We start from the raw sequence: 21,417 nt of genomic DNA, 5'->3' as shown, positions 1-21,417 counted from the left end.
GGCACAGGGCGGCTAATCCTCACACGCTGTCACCCAGCCAATGGCTAATTTGTCCAATTAGCAAACTAATTTTGAAAGCGTTATGAAAATATCACTGCACATGCTATGTTGCTTTTGCCTGTCTCTCCCCTTCCTGATAGATTTCTCCAGAATAATTTTTACTCAGCGTCTCTGCTTCCTCACGAGCTACTCACTGCCTGGGGGCTCGTTATAGCTGTTCAGTCCATCAGTCTGCTCTTCTCCACTTTTGCGACATCTTCTTTCTCGCCTCTCCTGATGGTCCATCGTCCTCGTAGATAATAAAAACAGGGCTTGCAGAATGAATGAAGTAGTTATGGAGGACTTAGTATATGTCGGGCATTATGCTAAGAACTTTGCTTATCTTCTCCATACAACATCCCAAAGATAGGTGGGATTCTTAGCTCCATTTCACAGATGAGAAAACGAAGGCTTTTCCAGGTCTAGGGTCACAGTGACCAAGGGTGGGAGCCTGGAATCCAACCCACTGCTGGATCTCTCCTGAGCCTCTCCTCCCATCTTCCAAGCCCTGTTGTCCCCTCAGGCATCACCTTGGGTTCCTTTTGTGGCATCTCTTTCTCCTCCTCCTTCATAAGCATCCAACATCTTAGAATGCCCTGTACCACGCTCTTCCCTCCTTCCTCTCATTCACACCCAGGGCTTCCCATATTTCCTCTCTGTCGTTGACTTCCACATCTACACTTCTGGAATCAAAATGGTGCTCTCTTAGGTCATTGTGTGCAAACTGCCTCTTGCCCTTGGATTGTTCTGCCTTTTGTATCCGTTGTGGTTGGTTGTGCGCATGGTATCAACCAGAGTGTTTTCTCTGTGAGGAGGGCAGCCATCGTGAGCTGGTTGCTGTGTGGTGCATAGATTACCGAGGGTGGTTTTTATATAAGGTGGGTGTGAGGCATTCACTTGGTGGATTATAAGAAAAGCAGCCCAGGAAAACAAAACTGAAGGAAGCTTCTTTGAGGTCTAAATTTGAAGATCATATTAATGTCCTTAAAAGAGTTAAATGTCCAGAATTGGTGTTACTATACTCTGTTTGTATAACAAAGGAATGATGGTATCATACAATTGGCACTTTATAGGTTTACTTTTCCAATGATGCGAACAGCAGACATGAGAGACAGTCAAGGCAGGCTGGGCTGAGTCCAGTTTTCAGTAGATTCCCCATCCCAAAGTAGTTTTCCAAAGGTGAGGAGTGCGGACGTTCATCCACCCATCCATCCTGGTCAGTGTTGGTGACTGTGATGAACCAAGCAAGGTGTCCACAGCCTTAGCCCACAGCCAGTGCTTTTGGTGTTACTCTGAACTGAACTTCCAGCAGCATCCTTGTCCTCACCACCATCATGTTGGCCATGGGTCCAGCTTTGGACACTCAGGTCTGCCTCAATGCTGCTGGAACAGGAGAGCTGGAGGGAGACCAATATGGCGCTTGGGCCACCAGACCCAAAGGCATCATGGGAACTGCAATTCATGGCACCTCTTCAATGAAATGATTTCTGGATTCCTCAAACAAAGCCTTCTCGGGGAGCCTGTGGTCTTTCGAGTAGACCGTCGTCATGAGCTATTAGAACGTAGCATAGGCAGTTCAAGTGCCTGTGAGTAACCACCATATGTTACTTATGTAGAGCCTCAATGCCTCGTATGTTCTCCTGGCATAAATGTGGGGTTCCATAAATACCTGGGAGCAAAATGCAGGAGCTCCGTTGGAAGAATGCAGTGCATCTCTTGTTTTCTTTCCTCATTAGAGAGTGAGAGAAGAGAAGTGGAGAACGTGTCTTGCTTGACATCCTTTAGTGGAACTCACCTTCCATCGCGCAAAGATTACCATCACTCATATGGCTTTAATGCTTTGGAGTAACCACCCAAAGGTCACAAAAAGCAAACACTCCTCTGGGAACACAGCAGTTGTTGAGGTTCCTCATGACACCACCTAAAGATTTTGAGTCTGAAAATCCGTTTTGATAGGATTTGAACCCATCCAAACATGTCTCCCAGAGTCGTGACCCTGGGAGACATGAGATGACGTTTATTCTGACTTTTGGTTTTTTGAAATGTGCCCCTGAAAGTCGACACCGTGGATGGCTGTAGCAGCACCTATGTACATAGTCAGAGTCGGTCACCACGAGGCCCCTTCATGGATCATCATTAGCTTTGAATTAGAAGCAGGCGCAGAAGCGGGTTCTAAAGATAAATGAGATGAATGCCAGGAGCAAGCGAATGCCAGGAGCAAGCCATGCCATGTTGGCACACAGCCTCCCTGCTTGAGAGATCCATGCCCCAGAGAGGCAGGAAGACGATGCTCAGCACTTTATAGAGTTTGGCACATCCAGGGTTACTTAACCATACAGCTTGACTGAGATTTAAAAACAACACTGATAGCTTCTGTGCCGTGTCAGCAGAATGGCCTCAAGACCTGACATCCACACGGTCCTGGATTTGTGACATGGCCATAAATTTGGGACCAAAGTATATCCTCATGTCACAGTGACGGAAGCTCTTATAACAATAAGTGTTTGAAGTGATTACAGCACTTCTGTGCTGGGATGGCCAAAGAGCTTTGTGGGCGATGACAATCAGATTTAGTGTCGTGGCTAATGTTTATGGATCTCTTGATAAATTGCACACACTGCCCTGAGTTCTTGGCACACTGTGGCATTAACAGCTCATGCCAGCCCTAAAAGAAGAAGGTGTTATTATCCTGCTTTGCAGATGAGAATCCCTGCTATGGGATGAATGTTTGTCCCTCCAAAATTCATGTGTGGAAGCCCTAACCCCCAGTGGGATGGTATTAGGAAGTAGAGCCTTTGGGAGGTAATTAGGGTTAGATGAGGTCATGAGAGTGGGACCCCCAAGATGGAATTAGTGTCCTTAGAAGAGAAAGAGACACCAGAGTTCTCTCTCTCTCCACCATGTGAGGACATACCAAGATGGTGGCCATCCACAAGCCAGGCATCGGGTTTTCACCAGAACCCAACCCTGTTGACGCCCTGATCTCAGATTTCCAGCCTCCAGAACTGAGAGAAAATAAATCTCTGATGTTTAACCTTCCCAGTCTGTGCTACTTTGTTAGGGCAGCCCGGGCTGAGTGATACAACCCCAAAGCTCAAAAGAGGTCCAGAGACTTGGGCAAAGAACCCAACCAACAAGTGCCTTGGAGGTAGAATGGGAGTCAGGTGACCAAGATCCAAAGCCACTGAATGATGGAGTTATTCTGCCCCATGTTGATGAACCACATCCTTCAGGAGAGAAGTACCTGAATTTGGATTTGTGCATTTGAGAACCTCCATGGATGATCTGGAACCCAGTGAAGGGAGAGCCCTTGCTGATGATGCCCCCTCTCCAACATTAGCATTTACAATTCTCCAACCAGAGATGAGGAACCTCACAGGAGACCGAGACCAGGAACAAGCAGCTCCATAAATCAGAGACGAGAGTGTTTTCTTCTAGTTGATAGTTATGAATTTCAGAAATAGGAGTCTTCCAATGTCTGCTCTGGTGCATAAAGAGCTTGGAAGCTGTCACCCCTGTCCTCACAACAAGAAAAAAGCTGAAGAGACTGAAAATCAACAACTCTTCCTAGATCCCTCAGAGAACTGAGATCACAGGGCACACTGGTGCCCTAAAAACTAGAGAGACACACAGGTGGATACAGAGAATCGTAATTTACCACCAGCAGAAGCTCCAAGTGGAGCCAGCAAATGGTGGGATCACTTACAGGTAACTGATGGACTTCTAGAGGTGGAGTGTGGACCAGTCTGAGAATTTAAAATTCCCAGGACCCAGTTTTATCAGAGGGAATGGGGCTGCACTTTTGAGAGTTTTACCTGTAGAAGCCCACCCCCAGGTTCTAATGGTGAAGATTGGTGAAATAGCGCCTCCTGCAGGGGGAGGGGAAAAGGAACCATTTTGGAATTCACCCAGAGAGTTTTTTTCTCCTCCTTCCCCCAAGGGAAACTATTTCACTGTGCCTAACAAACCTAGGGGGAAGGAAGCACTCAATTGCAGCCCCCTCTATCCTTCCTGAATTTGAAAAATACTTTGGGTGAACAAGGGTGATGCCATTGGCTCAACAGTTCCAGCCAGGTGCTAGCAAAGCCGTATTGGTGACCTGTGTGGTCCAGGTAGCATCGCCTTGTTTTCAGGCTACTGGCTCTCCTGGTCATCCTGCCCAGAAGTCCTCAGAGTGTGGGTCACTGATCGCAAGGATGACCAAGCCAGGCCATCTGGTTGGAGGAACCCAAGTGTGGAACACTCTCAGCACAGGTAACATGAAACTCACAGTCGACAGGCATTATGGGCCAATTATGTACCCCAGAATTCACATATTGGAGTCCTCACCCCCAGGACCTCAGAATGTGGCTGTATGTGGAGTGGAGATGGGTCTTGAAAGAGGTGATGAACGTAGAATGAGGTCATTATGGTGGGTCCTGACCCAGTAGGACTGGGATCCTTATGAGAAGAGGAGATGAGGACACAGACACGCACAGAGGGAAGACCATGTGAGGACACGGGGAGAAGACGGCATCTACATGCCAAGGAGAGAGGCCTCAGTAGGAACCAGCCCAGCCCAGACCCGGATCTCAGACTTCCAGCCTCCAGAACTGAAACAAATAAATATCTGTTGTTTAAGCCACCCTGTCTGGGGTACTTTGTTATTTCAGCCTAAGCAGCCTATATAAATAAAACAAGAAATCCCCAACAGCGTCTTTATCTGAAGGACACTGTTGCTATAATTACCACTATTTGAGTACCTTAAAAATGGCAAGAATAAAGAAATTCGGATAGGCTGAAGGCAGGAAGAAACGACTCATGAAAAAGCTGGGTGGATTGAACCAAATATTATGACGAATGAGAACATTTTAATTGTGTACCTTAAAAAAGTTGGCAGATCCTTATAAAATAAGGACTTAATTGAAATTAATTTCTAAAATGATAACCCAGGACTTTGTTTTCCTTAAACGGGAGAATACTTTTTTTAAAGACATTGCATATCGTTGGCTGTTTGGATCTGAGACCAAGGAAGGCACCGTGCAATCTCTTTTTTTTTTTTCCTTACCTGTCTGTTGGTCTGCAGGGAGATGCCATCTCCATCTTCCTAGGTTTTTCGCTATACAAATACTTGAAAATACAGTCCAAAACAGAGGGTGGTCGGTGCCTCACAGGCAGAAACATGAGAGACCCATGGAGCATTTTGTCCCAACACAACGAATCTGCCCATTTATAGAGCCAACCTCACTGAGGATGGGCAAGTCTATTCTTGCTGTGTTGCTGTCTCAAGTTCACCTACATTCCAACTGCTTACTTGCTCAGTCGAAGATTCCAGTTTATCTCCTCCATCTCCCAGGCAGGAAGATCTCTTGATTTTATGATCTTCTTAGAGAGCCTCATTTCAAGGCTGATGGGCAGATGTCAGAAGATCAGGTGCTAGAGTTCTTAGTATTTCTGGAGTCTTCAGTTCAAGGTTTATTCTAGGCAGATGACACAGTTATTTTAACATCCTGATAAAATTTTTTTGCTATTCCAAATATTCATAAAACTACAGAAAATCATATACATCCTTTGGTGTTGCAAATGTTTGTGACATGACACTATAAAAGGGTTCAGGTTAGCTAATATTCTTGTTATTTTGTCTTATTGCTGCATTAATCTAAGAGAATAATAAAGCAATGCTTATATTATTCAAGATATTTTGAGGACATGACTGTACTCTGAAAGATTATATAAAAGCACACATCTCAGCCTGGGGTTCTGTGTTCTGCATGGCACAGAAGGGGTGCATGCTGCTTAAGACCTTCTGCATAGCTTGCAGCAAAGCATACATTAGTCACATTGCTCTGGACTTTGCTATCATCTATGGGAATGTCTCAGTTGTGTTATACAGAAGGAAACTGTTTCTTGAAAACAAGAAAAATATAAAAGACTCATAAAAGACATCATCTGCATCAAAGAAGTCCACCGTCGGGCAGAAATGCAATCATTTGGAGAAAAACAAAACACATTTTGTGTCTTGATGCTGCATGTTCTTTGGGAAGGTTTAGCAGCCTTGACAAACAGGTTCTGCCAAATCTTAATGTGTTCTTGACGACCATGGAAGGGAAATGATGCAGAAAATCGATGTGGCACCACAACCAAATGATAGTCATTACCGTGCAGATGTGGGGACCTCATTCCCAGAGCTCAGCATCAGGCCCCGGGGCGTGCTGCTGATGAAGGGAGGACAAGGCATTTTCCTCAGGATGAGGAATGCAGTAATTCCTGAAGGGGACAAAAAAAAATTGGGATCTTTTCATCTTTCCCTTCATGACACGCGTAACAGATTAAGAGGCGGTAAGTGTTGGAAGCAAGTGCTCATTTCAGTTCACCTCCTTCAAGAAATATCTTATAAAATAAAATAAAATAAAATGGAACACTGGGCACCATCATTGCTGTTTGCTTGCATGTCGGTGGAGTGGGGGTATAGCAGAAAACAAAGCAAAAAACCCTGAAATGTTTCCTTTTCTTAGATAATGCAAAAACACGAAGACCTATTATTGAAACTATTCTCTCCTCCTGTTTTTAAGCCTGAGGACTTTCTAAAAGTGCAACTGTGGTAAACCATAGATGATATTGATGAAGGTGGCGAATTCTGCAGTTTTCCCTGGTGCCGAAAGAATTTTAAAAATACTGAGATATTTAGAATGTTTCATTCTCTCTCCTATCTCAAACTTGAGCATAACTCATAGGGCAAATCAACTCATTTAGGGGTTCCAGAGTATGGATTTTTTTCAGGGGAGCTTATTTAAGGAAAAGAAGGTAGGCAGAATGATAAGATGAAATGTGAGTGTGTTAATGGGAAGCTAGGTATACGGTTCACACACTAGAATCTGCAGACAATGACTGAAATGGGAATATTGTATGGAACTGGGGATAGAGTGGCCACCTGCATTGAGTACCACCAGGTCATTGCTTAGGAATGAGATTGAGCAGCCATATGCATTGGGCAGTGCCAAGTCATTGAATAGGAGTGGGATGGAGCCGCCATATGCATTGAGCAGTACCAAGTCATTGAATGGGACTGGGATAGAGCCACCATATGCACTGGGCAGTACCAAATCATTGAATGGGAGTGGGATAGGACTACCATATGCATTGGGAAGTTCCAAGTCATTGAATGGGAGTGGGATTGAGCCACCATATGCATTGAGCAGTACCAAGTCATTGAATGGGAGTGGGATAGAGCCGCCATATGCATTTATCAGTGCCAAGTCATTGAATGGGAGTGGGATTGAGGCACCATATACATTGAGCAGTGCCAAGTCATTGAATGGGAGCGGGATGGAGCCGCCATATGCATTAGGCAGTACTCAGTTATTGAATTGGAGTGGGATAGAGCTGCCATATGGCTTGAGCAGTGCCAAGTCTTTGAATGGGAGTAGGATAGAGCCGCCATATGTATTGAACAATACCAAGTCATTGAATGGGAAAGAGAGTAGAACCACCATATGCATTGAGAAGTCCCAAGTAGTATGGATCCTGGCACACATTCACAGGCAGAGGAAGTGGAAGTGGAGCTTTTACAATCTTCTTATCCTATTTATAACAGAATTCAGTGAGCGGGAGGGTAAAGAAACAACTGGTCACCCCACAAAGGAGAGTTCAGTGAATGCCATCATGCCTGTGTTTGCAACTTCTCATCCAACCAATAATTCCGTTTTTAAGTATTTGGGAGATTTCGTGAGTAGATCTTCAACAAAAAAGGTAGTTTTTACTCTGACCATTCAACATTAGCAAGCGCGTATTTCGCACACTCACATTTATTGTAATAAATGGCGACCACACAATGGCAGCTGCACTCCAGGTTGGTTGGGATACATACCTACTTTAGACACTGATAATGTAACTTTGTCTTCCTCCTGACTCCCTCCAGAGCAAAGAGCAAAACCAAGAGGGAGGATCTCCTGATGGAGATATGTAGATGGAACCCCAAATAAAGGAGCCTTGATGCCCAACCTCTCTGTGATAGGCATTATACAAAGGCGGTCTCAAGATTCCTGCCCCCTATTGTACACCAATTTACATGGCTTGTATAATCCCTTCCCTTTGAGTGTAGGTGGGGCCTGGGAATGTGATGGATTGGCACTCTTGTGATTAAGTTATGCTGTACGGCAAAGGTGAAGGGACTTTGCAGATGTAACTAAGGTCCCAAATCAGGTGACGTTGAGTTAATCAAAAGAGAGGTCGTCCTGGGTGGGCCTGACCTAAACAGGTGACTCCTTAAAAGAGACTTGAAACAGGAGCAGAAATTCTCCTGCTGGCTTAGGGGAAGCAAACTGTCATGTTGTGAGAGAGCCACGTGGCAGGGAGCTGAGAGTGGCCCCTTAAAGCTGGAGCCACCCTTGGCTGACAGCCAGAAGGAAAATGAGACCTCAGTCCTACAACTGCAGGGACTAAATTTCACCTACAACCTGAATGAGCCTGGAATAGGATCCTGAGTTACAGATATGACCCCAGCCCTGTCTGATGCCTTGGTTTCAGCCTTGTGGGATGCGGAACAGAGGATGCAGCTCACCCCCACCCAGCCTTCTGACTTAAAGAACACGAGATGATAAATGGGTGGTGTTATAAGCCAGTGCATTTGGGATGATCTGTTATATAGCATAGCCAGCTCCTACAGACAGCTCCTCAAGCAGACGATCCGGGGCAGAGTGAGGAGGACCCTTGAGGTAGATGGGCATCCGTACTCACTGGGTTCAAGCCGTCAACACTGCTGTCTACACCTGAGTAACCACACTACCTTCTCACCAGGGAGCAAGAAAGGGGAGGCTGAGAGCCACCGAGGAGGTCAGACATTTTCATCTTAGTGCATTTGTCTGTGTTCTCCTGGTGGGAAGTCTTTTCACCTCCTGGAAAGCTGCTTATGTAGAATGTCATCACTCTGCAGCTCACATTACTGATGCTTATCCTTCCTCAAGCTGTTGTCTTTGCATTTCTAGCAAACAGATACCACAAGTTAGAGAGCTTGCCACATGGACAGAGTAGGGGGTTTATTGGAATTGGATATTTTCCCCCTTTCCATTTCTGGCAGCCAAGCATTGTTCTTTAAGTATTTGATTTTTTATTTAGTGACTGAGATATTTAATTAATTAATTAATCTTAGATTTTACAGCATGATGTTTTGGGTTTTTAAAAAGGTGTACGTGTATACCACATCTTCTTTATCCATTCATCTGTTGATGGGAGCTTGGGTTGTTTCCATGTCTTGGCTATTGTGATTAATGCTGCAATGAACATAGGGGTGCATCTCTTTGAATTGTTGATTTCATGTTCTTTGGATAAATACCCAGTACTGGGATAGCTGGATCATGTGGTATTTCTATTTTTTAATTTTTCCAGAAATCTCCATACTGTTTTCCATAGTGGCTGCACCAGTTTGCGTTCCCATCAGCAGTGTATGAGAGCTCCCTTCTCTCCAACACTTGTTAATTATAGCCATTCTGAGGGATGTGAGGTGATATCTCATTGTAGTTTTGATTTGCATTTCCCTAATTATTCGTGATAGACAACGGAATACTACTGAGCCATAAAAAAGACAAAATCGTCCCATTTGCAACGACATGGATGGACCTTGAGGGTGTGATGTTAAGTGAAATAAACCAGACAGAGAAAGACAAACACTGTATGATTCCACTCATATGTGGAAGATAAACAAAAACATAGATAAGGAGAACAGATTACTGGTTACCAGAGGGGAGAGGGTGAAAGGGATAAAGGGGCACATATGTATGGTGATGGATAAAAATTAGACTATTAGTGATGAGCACAGTGCAATCTATACAGAAACTGATATATAAGGTGCATCTGAAATTACACAATGTTATAAGCCAATATGACCTCAATAATTAAATAAATATAAAGAAAGGTGTACAATGTGATGATTTCATAAACGTATACATTGCGAAATGATTACCACCTTCAATTTAGCTAACGTCTCCTTCACCTCACATAGTTATCATTTCGTGTGTGTCATGAGAACATGAGGCTCTCTTCTCTTAGGAAATTTAAAGTATATAATAGAATATTATTAACTAGGGTCACTGTGCTGTACATTCCATCCCGAGAACTTATTCCTCTTATAACTGGAAGTTGGTACCCTTGGACCAACATGTTCCCATTTCCTCTTCCCCCCAGACCCTGGAAGCCACCTTTTTACTCTCTGCTTTTGTGAGTTCAACATTTTCAGATTCCACATATAAGTGAAATCACAAAGTATTTGTCTTTTTTTATCTGGCTTATGTCACTTAGCATAATGCCCTCAAGATCCATGTGTGTTGTCACAAATGGCGGGATTTCTTTTTTTCTCGTGGCTGCGTAATATTCCATTGTGTGTGTAGACCACATCCTTATCCATTCATCCATTGATGGACACTTAGGCTGTTTCCATATCTTGGCTATTGTAAATAATGCTGCAGTAAACGTGGGGGTGCAGATATCTCTTTGAGATCCTCATTCCATTTCCTCTGGATAAATACCCAGAAGTGGGATTGCCGGATCACATGGTAGTTCTATTTTTAAGTTTTTGAGGAACCCCCATAGTGGCTGCACCAATTTACATCCCCACCAGCAGTGCACAAGGGTTCTCTTTTCTCCACGTCCTCACCAGCATTTATTATCTCTTGTCTTTTGATAACAGCCGTTCTAACAGGTGTGAGGTCACACCTCATCGTGGTTTGATTTGCATTTCCCTGATGATTAGTTAGGTAAGCACTTAAGTTTGGTCCCAGGAGGAAACTGCTTCTTAGGAATTAAGTCTTAAAAGGTACCCGGTGCTGGCTACCAGGCGTGCAAGCTTGCTAACTTCATTTTGATGTTCTAATACATAAGCAATGGGGAACATCCCCACTACACCGATGCTAATTAAGAACCTGTGATTATTTGGGCTGAACTCAAGTTTGCTTTCAGCCCAGCCCTGTGGGTGGATAAAGTAAATAGGACCCCCAGGAGGACCATTTCCCTCCTCAGAGAAAGACTTGTTTTCAAGCTCTTTAGAAGTCTGTTTCCATCCGACACACTGAGATCTTGCAACCGGCTGGCTCAATAAGTTAATTCAAAGGCATGATTTTTTTCTTTAATTTAAAGTGCTTTTGGAGCATCTGCTATCTGTCTTGGGGTAGATCAAGGATGTTCTCATTTTCATTCCGCTTTCCTAATATTCTTGGGAGTCGTAAAAATTTTAATACTCTGTAATCTGAACATTTCACAAAGTTCACCAAACTTTTTTACCAAAGCTTATTACTTACATTGCTGTTGTTGGCTTTTTTGGGATAGTTTTGTTGTTTTATACTTGAGCAACTTGGGTTTGCATTTACAATGCCATCTGGGGATGGCTTGGTGCTTTGGGTATCTCCAAAGAGAGAGGAAAAGGCAAACGGGGAAACCTAAAAAAATGGACCTCCCTGGAGGTGGCGTGAACACGTTTGTCTAGACAATCTCTCCCAGGGGGGAGGGTCCATGTCCTCTGAGGACTGGGGCTTTTCTTGGTAAGGATGAGCTGATGCTTAAGTGAGCACGGAAGGAGACAGGATTGTGCTCTCCGGCTGGTGATTCTAAGACAGCATCCCATCTCCAAGACATCTTTGGTTAAGAAAAGGGAATATTGAAATGGGAACCATGAGAATAGTACATCGGAAGTTATGAAATAAGTGGCTATAATCTCCAGATAGTACAGTGGAATTTTGTAGATGTGGATTAGGGGAATAAGCTGGATCCACGAGCAGGTGAATTAGAACCTGCAGCCGCCCCTGCCCAGCTGTGCCCACGAGGACGGCCGGCCATCGCACGCCAAGCCGGGCCTCGGGGACCGAGTGACCAGGGCCCCAGGGCCTCGGATGCTGGCCGGCCGTACAGGTGTGTCGTGATGGTCTGATCCTTTTAGGAGTACCAGTCAAAGAGAGTGCTTCGGAAAATAAAATGCCTCCGTGGCGTGGAGTAACAGCTATCAGAAAGAAAGAAAGCTGCACGGTGTTTTTAGAACGCCGAGTTCATTCTCTGAGATGCCTGCCGTGGGAGAGAGGCCACGTGGGATCATAGCCCAGGGAAGGCAGCCCCATGGAGGGGCGCCTGGGGAAGGAAGTCTCCACGCAGCTGATTCCAGGTGGAGTTCGGGGTCCCGAAGCAGAGCCCCCTCAAGATGCTTTCTGAACACAGCCTACTGTTCCAGGAAAACTACCTAACTCGAGACGCCGCCCAGAAATACATCCCAAGTGTTTGGGAGGGATAGAGGGGCACTCAGAATCCACAAAATGAAAACAAACAGGATCATTCATTTATTGAATTTTCTCACTCCATGCCAGGGTTCTCTTTCTGGCTCTCTCTATCTCTTTATGTCTCTTTCTGTCTCTCTCTCTCTCTCTTTGTCTGTCTCTGCCTCTCTTTCTCTCTCTGACTCTCTGTCTCAGTCTCTATCTGTTTATCTCTCTGCCTCTATCTCTCTCTATCTCTTTATCTTTCTATCTTTGTCTCTCTGACTGTCTCTCTTTCTCTGACTCTGCCTTTCTCTCTCTTTTTCACTCTCTCTCTGTCTCTATCTCTATCTTTGTCTCTCTGTCTCTGACTATATCTCCCTAAGTCTCTGTCTCTCTCTCTCTGACTCTCCATCTCTCTGTCTCTATCTCTATCTTTATCTCTCTCTCTCTGACTATATCTCTCTAAGTCTCTGTCTTTCCCTGTCTCTCTGTCTCTGTCTCTCCGTCTCTGTCTCTATCTCTCTCTCTGTCACACACACACACACACACACACACACACACACACACACACACAGAACCCTCTCCCTCCATCCCCTTCCACACCTAGTTTTAGGGGCAGGCTCATATCTGTTTCATACAGAGAGAATAGGAGTTCAGGTCTCAACACAGTTGTTCAGTATGTTCCTAATGGCCAAGAGATACATATATATCACCTGCATTTTTGAAAACAGAGATATGTAGGAAAATGTGACAGGTGTAGAGTCATAACTAAAATACTCTCCTTCTGGGAAAATCCCAGTAGCTTGTGGGTCCCTGTTCCTTCCCTCTGGAGTGAAGAGAGGGCTGGTCCTCTGACAGGTGCATCCTTGCTCGAGGATTTGCATGAAGGAGATGCAGCTACTGGCAGCTTGCAGAATTTGGCTGTTATGTAGCAGAACAGCTCTTGCTTCCCCCACGTACAGGAAATTTCTGGCAGTTTCTGTTTCCCGGCAGGAGCCAGAGGGGCAGACATCTGGGGACCTGCTGACTTGTGGTCGGGGGACGTGTATGGTGTTGAAAGAGGTTTGAGAGCGGTCCTCTCTTTCAGCTGAACCTCCTCCCCACAAGCAATGCCTCTCAGCCTTTCGGGGTCTTGATGGTCCTAAAATTAACCCCATTAGGTTACCAGGTCCACTGGAACCTGACTCTCCTGACCACTACGGAGGTAGTGGTCATGGAGAGACTTACAGTGTCAAATCTAGGAGCTGTTTCGTGGTGGAAAACATCTCTGAACAGATAGGCCCCCTAAAAATTATCTCGTCTTTTTTCCTAGTGTTAAGCACACTTGCTTATGTTTATCCCAGTGGAAGTTTTTAATTTACATTTCTGTTTATGATTTTTTCACCTGTACGTATAGATGTTAGGGGTCAAGTGGTCCCTACTCCTCCCCTCCCCTTCTGGTGCTCTCTCTCTGCAGATTTTTGTATCAGAACAATGCAAACTTTCTAAAATGAATCAACTCAGCATTTTTTCGCCCGTGTTCTGAGTCTGTCAGTAGAGGTGGGATTGTCTGTTCTTTGAAAGCCTGAAAGAATTGGTTAAAAATATTCTGGACATCGTCCTGTCTTTTCTGCATGCCATTCCCTCGTAATTTTTCTATTTCTCCCATATTTGTTGGTCTCATTAGTCCTGATTTCCTTGATTAGATTGTAATAATCAGTGTTTTTCTCAGGAAAGAATTCATTTCCCTGAGATTTTCATATATTAATTATAAATTTAACATATTATTAATCTATAGCCATGCGCTGCATAATGCCATTTTGGTCCATGATGGATGGCATATACGATGGTGGTCCCATAAGATTAGTACGATATCATCCAGGTGTGTAGGAGGCTATACCATCTAGGTTTGCATAAGTACACTCTGTGATGTTCACACAATGACAAAATCGCCTAACAATGCATTTCTCAGAACACATCCCCATCATTAAGCGACGCGTGACTGTAGTTAGGATTACAAACCTATAATTTACAAATCTTCTTCACTCCATAGACGCGTTCCTATTTGTAAATTTGCATCTTCAGCCTTGTCAGATTGATTATTCACAGCCGTCTCTGGGCCCCTTTTTCTTTTTTGTCTCTCAATCTGTCAGATACTCAGAGACATACCCTCAAGTCTCCCGTTAACAGTCTTGGTTCTGTCCATTTCTCCTTGCGTATCCAAGAGTTCTTGAGACATATCATCGGATGCTGTGTTATTCCGAAGAAAACGCTGCAGGGAATGGCACAGAACTATCATGGCTTCTTATCGGTTGAGCGTTGGGCCATTAACGTTTTAGTCTTGAATTATCCCTATCTTGCGTGAATGGGGCCAGACTTGCTTTATTTTTGCTTGTTTGCCTGATAATGTTTGCCCTTTCTATTTTTAATCCTCACTTAAAAAAAAAAAAACTCTATAATCAACGTGTAGAGGAATTCTCCTTTTCCACACACTCTTGAGTGTGGTTTTCCAATAGGGGGCTACCATTTTGGTTCTGTATCATGACCAACGGCTCAGGGGTTGTTTCTCCTCTTTTAAGCTGCACCCCCTAGCTGTCTCCTGGGACTCCTGTTTTTGCCACATGGACGACTGGTCTGCCTCCTCTTTTCCAGTCATCTGCATGGCAGACATCCTATTTCTTGTCACCTAGGGGTCCATTGACTACTCTCAAAACATGGTAACCTCCATTTCCCTAATTATCCAGACACACGTGAAGGTGTCATTGATGGCCCTCCAGGTAAAATGGAAAGTGTCATCTATGTCTCCCTCTCCCCTTCTCCCCAAGGGGCTTGTGGGGGGGATGCAACCCCTTTTTGGGTTTTATGTGGACGTGGCAGCTGAACTCCTGGCAAGCTGGATTCCCCAAGTCCTTTCTGAGGTCAACCCTGGTGCCTGTGCCCAATGAGGGTGAGGCTTCACGCTCTTAAGTTGTTTTGCGTGTTCCTGCTCTGAGGGATGGAGCCCGTGAAGAGTTACAGTCTGCAGGGAATGCTCTGCCCTCCCCAGCGGTAGGGCTTGATTTAAGGGCTCATATTCCCTGTGCGATGTCACCCCTCCTCCTTCATGTGCTGCTTCCCCATCCTCCCAGCGATGCCCTGTGGAGGTAAGGGGCTGGAGGGGAGGGGGCAGCTCCTGAATGGGTGTAGAAAGCAGATGCTCATGACAAGAGTGGGCAGAAAGGGCGCAAAGCACGCTGGCTGCCTCACAAACCAATGATCTCAAAGTGGAACGACAGCACTCATGCTTCTGGTTGGCTAGGATCCTTTCTCCTCCAAGGAGCAGAGAAGAAGCATCTTCTGGCTTTCCAAAAATCCAATAACATTGCTCTGTTTCTGGAAGCAGAGTGTATGTGTCCACCAACCCTGTTATCATCGGTCCCAATTATTAGCATCAGTGTGGACTTTGCTCTTGTACATCCTCGTGTGTGTTTTAGGGGAAAATCAGAACGGCATGTCAGGAATTCCTATCCAGATGGCCCTGTATTCTAGAATGACACTCTCAAGCTCTCTGTTGGGCAAAACTCCCTTTTCCCCAATCTGTCACGGACTGATACTGTTGTAGATAGCATAGAAATGAATTACTAGGAAAATAAAGTTTAGAAACATGCAAAACGGAAGCCCCCAACATTGGTTTTTTTCCATCAGCTGATTCAGTAAACATAAAATCACTGTCGATTTTTTTTTAAGTTTATAACCACTGTGACTGTCTGAACGTATCTTATGGCAGACCGGTAACAGACAGTTCACAGGATGGCATCCATATGTAGACCATACTTTGAGGAACTCTGACCCAGGAGCACATCCACCTCCATCCTGCTTATATGTCTTTAATGGGAATAGTGAAAATGCACACTCCCCTGTCCTCGGGGGCTGTGTGACTTGGCACACATAGGATTCATTCTCCACGTCAAAGAAACTGGGGACTGCAGATTATCTTTTTTCTTTTTTTTTTTTTTTATCGTGGAAACATTGGTTTATAACATTGTATAAATTTCAGGTGTACATCATTATATTTCGATTTCTGCATAGATTACGTCATGTTCACCACTGAAATACGAATTACAACCCATCACCACACACACGTGCCGAATTATCCCTTTCACCCTCCTCCCTCCCCCCTTCTCCTCTGGTAACCACTAATCCAATCTCTGTCTCTATGTGTTTGTTTATTGTTGTTATTATCTACTACTTAATGAAGGAAATCATACGGTATTTGACCTTCTCCCTCTGACTTACTTCACTTTGTATAATACCCTCAATGTCCATCCATGTTGTCACAAATGGCTGGATTTCATCATTTCTTATGGCTGAGTAGTATTCCATTGTGTATATATACCACATCTTCTTTATCCATTTGTCCCTTGATGGGCACTTAGGTTGCTTCCAAGTCTTGGCTATTGTGAATAACGCTGCAACGAACACAGGGGTGCATGTATCTTTACGCATTGGTGTTTTCTTGTTTGCTGGAGAAATACCCAGAAGGGGAATAGCTGGATCGTATGGTAGTTCTATCCTTAATTTTTTTGAGGACTCTCCATATTGTTTTCCGGAGAGGCTGCACCACTTCGGGAGTGCAGATTATCTTAACATGTCCCTCCCAATTGAAGGCTAATGTGTATGTTCCAAAATATATACCCTCCCAAGCTCCTGCTTTTGGCTGCCTCTCGGGTGTTGCGATATTTAAAATGTCCTAAAGCAACCACAATCAGCAGAACCTTGCAGATGCATCTCGCCCCTGAGAAGTGAGCCACAGTAGGTGCTGGTCCTTGGCGGGTGGGAGCTGTTCTCCCCTCTGTTCTGAGGTCCTGGGACCACAGACATCGACATGAACATGTTACCAAGAACCGGGTCGGGGGAGACCCAAAGCAAGCCTTCTGCAAAGCCAGATGTGACAATACAAAGACCATACTGCTGCCGTCTGACCCAGCACACTGCTCTCAGCTCTGAGGGGTTGTGTGGCCTGGGTTCCTCTCGGAAGCGTAGGGTCTTCTTCCAGGCTCACGTAGTTGTCTGACAAATTCAGTTCCTTGAGGTTGTCTGAGGTTCTGACTTTCCCACTGGCTGTTATCCAGGGGCTTCTCTCAGCTCCCAGGAGCTGGCCTGAGGGTCTTGCCCATGCATGGCCCCCTGACAACATGGCAGCTTCCTTCTTCAAGGCCAGCGGAAGAATCTCTCTCCCTCTAGTCTGCTAGCAAGAGGGAGTCTTCCACAATGAAATGTAGTCAGGGAAGTGGCGTTCCATTATCTTTGCCGTACCCTGTTGACTGGAGACCAAGTCACACGTCCACGCACGCTCAAGGAGAGGGGGCCGTCATTTTAGGGTGCGTTCCCCGCCTTGTACCTTCCGCATCTTTCTGATCCAATGCTACTTCCCAAGTGAGATACAAGTTAACTGGTTTAGAAATCATCTCAGTTTCCGTGGTAGGTTGGAAGATAACCCCGTGTTTCTGTCCCTTTCCAGTGGAGTTTTTATACTGCGATCTGGCGTCTCTGAGCTCTATCCGGCAGTTCGTCCAGAAGTTCAAGATGAAGAAAATCCCTCTCCACGTCCTGGTCAATAACGGTGAGTTCCAGTGAAATCCAGAGGTTAATTCTGACACAGACACGAACTCGAGCATTCCCATGAGACAAGCATCTCGGGAAAGTGGGATTTCCGGGGAAACTCATGAGTATACGTGCTGTTTGTTGCCATTGCTTCGGTGCATGGATGTGTTTGGCTTTTGTTACTAGCGTAATCGATTTTAGGATGTTATTTTGAAGTGAGGGTGTGATGATATATTGTATGGAGTCAATACTTTGACTAATGCACTTGTGCTAAGGTGTATTAGAAGCATGCTAAGGGATGGGTGTTTGCACATGATTCTTCCCCGCAGCCAAAACTCCTCAGACAAACATATGGAATCACCATCTCCCCTTCCCCTGCCTTCAGCCTGCTCACTGGTCTATCTTCAGCACAATCCTTTCAGCCCCGCTGAGCTTGTAAGAATGTCGAAAACACTTCTCCTGCCTCCCCATGGAGGCAGACCCCGTCTCCTGCCCACGTCTCTCTTCCCCTGCTGCCGTCCACTTATTTCATAAACATTCATCCAAAGCCTCCGCAGTGAGGACGTACAGTCATGAATGTCTCCAAACTGAATAAATACACGGAACTAACCTCTCATAAATATGCCAAAAACTTTTAGAATTTAGCACATCCCTTTCGGACTTGGAGACCAAATGGAAATATATAGAGGGAGTAAATAGCAAAATGAGTACAGTGGATGGAATAGACGTAATTCAAATAGTGGACTTCAGGGACTGTATCTCCTTCCCAAGTATTTAAAGCGTTTGTTGAATTATTCATGTTTTGGATGGCAGAGAAAAAGTTACTACAGAACACTACTGGTGATGCTGAGTCCCCGTGGATGATCCAGGATGATTTTTGCATCTAAAGATCCGTAACTTTATCCCTTCTCCAAAGTCCCTTTTGCCATCTAAGGGACCATAGTCACAATTGCCCGTATTAAGGTGTGGACGTGTCTGCAGGAGGGAGGGAGTGTATCTCTTCCTCCTGAGGCTGTAACACTTGTCCGTCTGACTCCAGCTCCTGAAATTTGGTGGCTATCATCTCCTCTCCATTCTCTTTGTCTTATGTGTTTTATCTTTTTCTATAATATTAATGGGGTTGGCAAGCAGGGAGTGGGGTCACATAGATGAGCTTTTGCTCAATCCACTTGTTTAATTAGAAAGTCTTACTTCAGGGAAAGACATAGATGATAAAACTGTGTGTAGGGTGTGACTCCAATGGCACATGAATGCACAGCAATGTGTCCATGTGTGGCTGTGATGTGTGGTGTTGAACAAATAGCTCAACTAACACCATTTCCGTCTACTTAACTGGAGAAGAAACCCTGCATGTTATTAATGCTGGAGGCTCTTCTTGGAAGGTTCAGAATGATTTTAATTTTTATTTCTTCTCCCTGGAGCTTTATTGATTATTTTTCAAGTTTCCCCAAAGAGTCATGCCTTAAACGCCTTTGCAGAAATAAATGATTTCCCAGTAAATCACCATTTGGGATTCCTCCATCTCAGCACTGGTGTGGGCTTCCTTTGTCGAGCATTTATCAGTGTTATAATTGATTAGAATTATAATAGTATAAATCATCAAAGGTAGCGACGAGCTAGAGGCACCATAGAGATCCTGTCTGACCATACATCTTAATTCTTCATCATAATTAACACCCTCGGTAATTAGTAACCAGGGCACTTCATCACAGAGCAATTGGGCGATGGCAGGACGTAAATGACATCTTGCCCTTAGGCAGAATCCGTGCGCTTTCGTAGACATGCACACGACAGAACTTTGTATCATCTTAGGATCTTTTCTGCATCCTTCTGGCATCCTTTTGGTACAGGTTTTCATCCATCAGGTGTAGAAAAAATTTTGCAGCTCACATCTGCTACCTCTGTCTGACAGCTCTTACTCTGCTCTGGGTCCACAGAATTTTGGTGGGGAGTATGTGTGTAAACCACCTTTGCTGGAGTGGGCACAGCTCGATGGTGAAAATACCAGCAGAAGAAGGCTTGTCAATGTGTACTCCCTAATTCACCCTTCACTTTGAGATGACGCCAGTGATGCTACGATCGTCCAGTGTTCTTTTTCCCTGCACATTTTAAACCAAGCATGCATGGCTCTCAGGAAGATAGCATTTTTCAAGCGACTAGGACACAGTTCAATTTGGACCTGGGGGGCTTGTCGCTGGACCCTCTCTCTTCTCTCTGTAGAGAAACTCATCCACGTGTTAGATTCACTTCTTCCTAGACTTTCTCCTCCACCCAGAACTTTCCTCTCTGCTCAGGACCTGTGATCTCAGCTCAGTGCCCCAGAGGCACCTCAAGACAACAGATCCAGTGTGGAATTCCTGAGCCCCCACATGACACTGGCTCTAGGGAAGAATCCATTCCTTGACTTTCTCAGATCCTAGGTGCTGTCTGAATTCCTTGGCTTGTGACCCCGTCCTCTATCTTCAAAGCCAGTAGTGTAGCATCTTCAAATCTCTCTCTGTGTCTCTGACCTCTGATTCCATCATCACATTTCCTTCTCTGATTCTCACCATCCTGCTACCCTCTTATAACGACCCAGTAATTGCATTGGGCTCACTCAGATAATTCAGGATCATCTCCCCATCTCAAGATCCTTAATCATATCTGCAGAGTGCCGTTTGCCGTGTAAGGTTACCTGTTCACAGGTTCCAAGGTTAGAACATGGGCATCTTTGGGGGTGTTATTCTGTCTACCACGTGGGTAATAGGACATGGACATCTTTGGGGACATTATTCTGTCCACTAAAAAGGGATTAGGATATGCGGCTTGGGGGGTCATTATTCTGTCTACCACACGGGGATCAGGACATGGACATCTTGGGGGCCATTTTCTGTCTACCACACGGGGATTAGGAGGTGGACATCTTTGGAGACATTATCCTGTCTACCACATGAGGATTAGGACGTGGACGTCTTGGGGGACATTATTTTGTCTACCACACGGGGATTAGGACGTGGACATATTTGGGGACATTATTCTACCACATGGGGATTAGGACGTGGACGTCTTAGGGGACATTATTTTGTCTACCACACGGGGATTAGGACATGGACGTCTTTGGGATGTTATTCTGTCTACCACATGGGGATGAGGACGTGGACGTCTTTGGGGACGTTATTCTGTCTACCACATGGGGATTAGAACACGGACGTTTTTGGGGCATGGACATTTTTCTGTCTACCACACAGGGATTAGGATGCGAACGTCTTTAAGAGAGTTCTCATTCAGTCCACCACACCTACCCTCTGTGTCCCTGGGGATTCCCAGGCAAAAAATAACAATGATAAACAAGAGTCTTTGACCTCATGGAAATTGCACTGCATCAAAGGAGGCAGACATTAAACAAATAATTGTTCCAAGAAGCACCTCACCCTAGAAAATGCCGCCTGCAATGTGACAACACCATCGTATTAAATATGGAAAAGATTGCATGGCAATTATGTCTGTGGGAGTTCCCCACCTGTGCTCTTCCCAGCACCATTTCCAGGAGACGGTAATGGGAGTCCACTTGTGACAGGATGATTTACTGCAATAACACTCTTTGCTCTGGTCCTCCTGTGTTTCT

The 21,417-nt window shown here is 45.0% G+C and overlaps 1 protein-coding gene across 3 annotated transcripts in view; it reads left to right on the top strand.

Annotated features, from left to right (window-relative positions):
• The window catches only part of DHRSX (dehydrogenase/reductase X-linked), a 166,148-nt gene that overhangs the window by 101,580 nt on the left and 43,151 nt on the right, over positions 1 to 21,417 (top strand). For all 3 annotated transcript variants that reach the window (XM_058535365.1, XM_058535366.1, XM_058535367.1), the window contains exon 4: positions 17,731 to 17,832. In XM_058535365.1, coding sequence (XP_058391348.1) covers positions 17,731 to 17,832 — 102 coding nt within the window. The remainder of the gene's footprint in view (positions 1 to 17,730; positions 17,833 to 21,417) is intronic.

Source organism: Diceros bicornis, chromosome X (assembly GCF_020826845.1).
Source record: "Diceros bicornis minor isolate mBicDic1 chromosome X, mDicBic1.mat.cur, whole genome shotgun sequence".
NCBI lineage: Eukaryota > Metazoa > Chordata > Mammalia > Perissodactyla > Rhinocerotidae > Diceros > Diceros bicornis.
The sequence above is the reverse complement of the archived record's forward strand: the minus strand, read 5'-3'. Positions and strand labels throughout refer to the sequence as shown.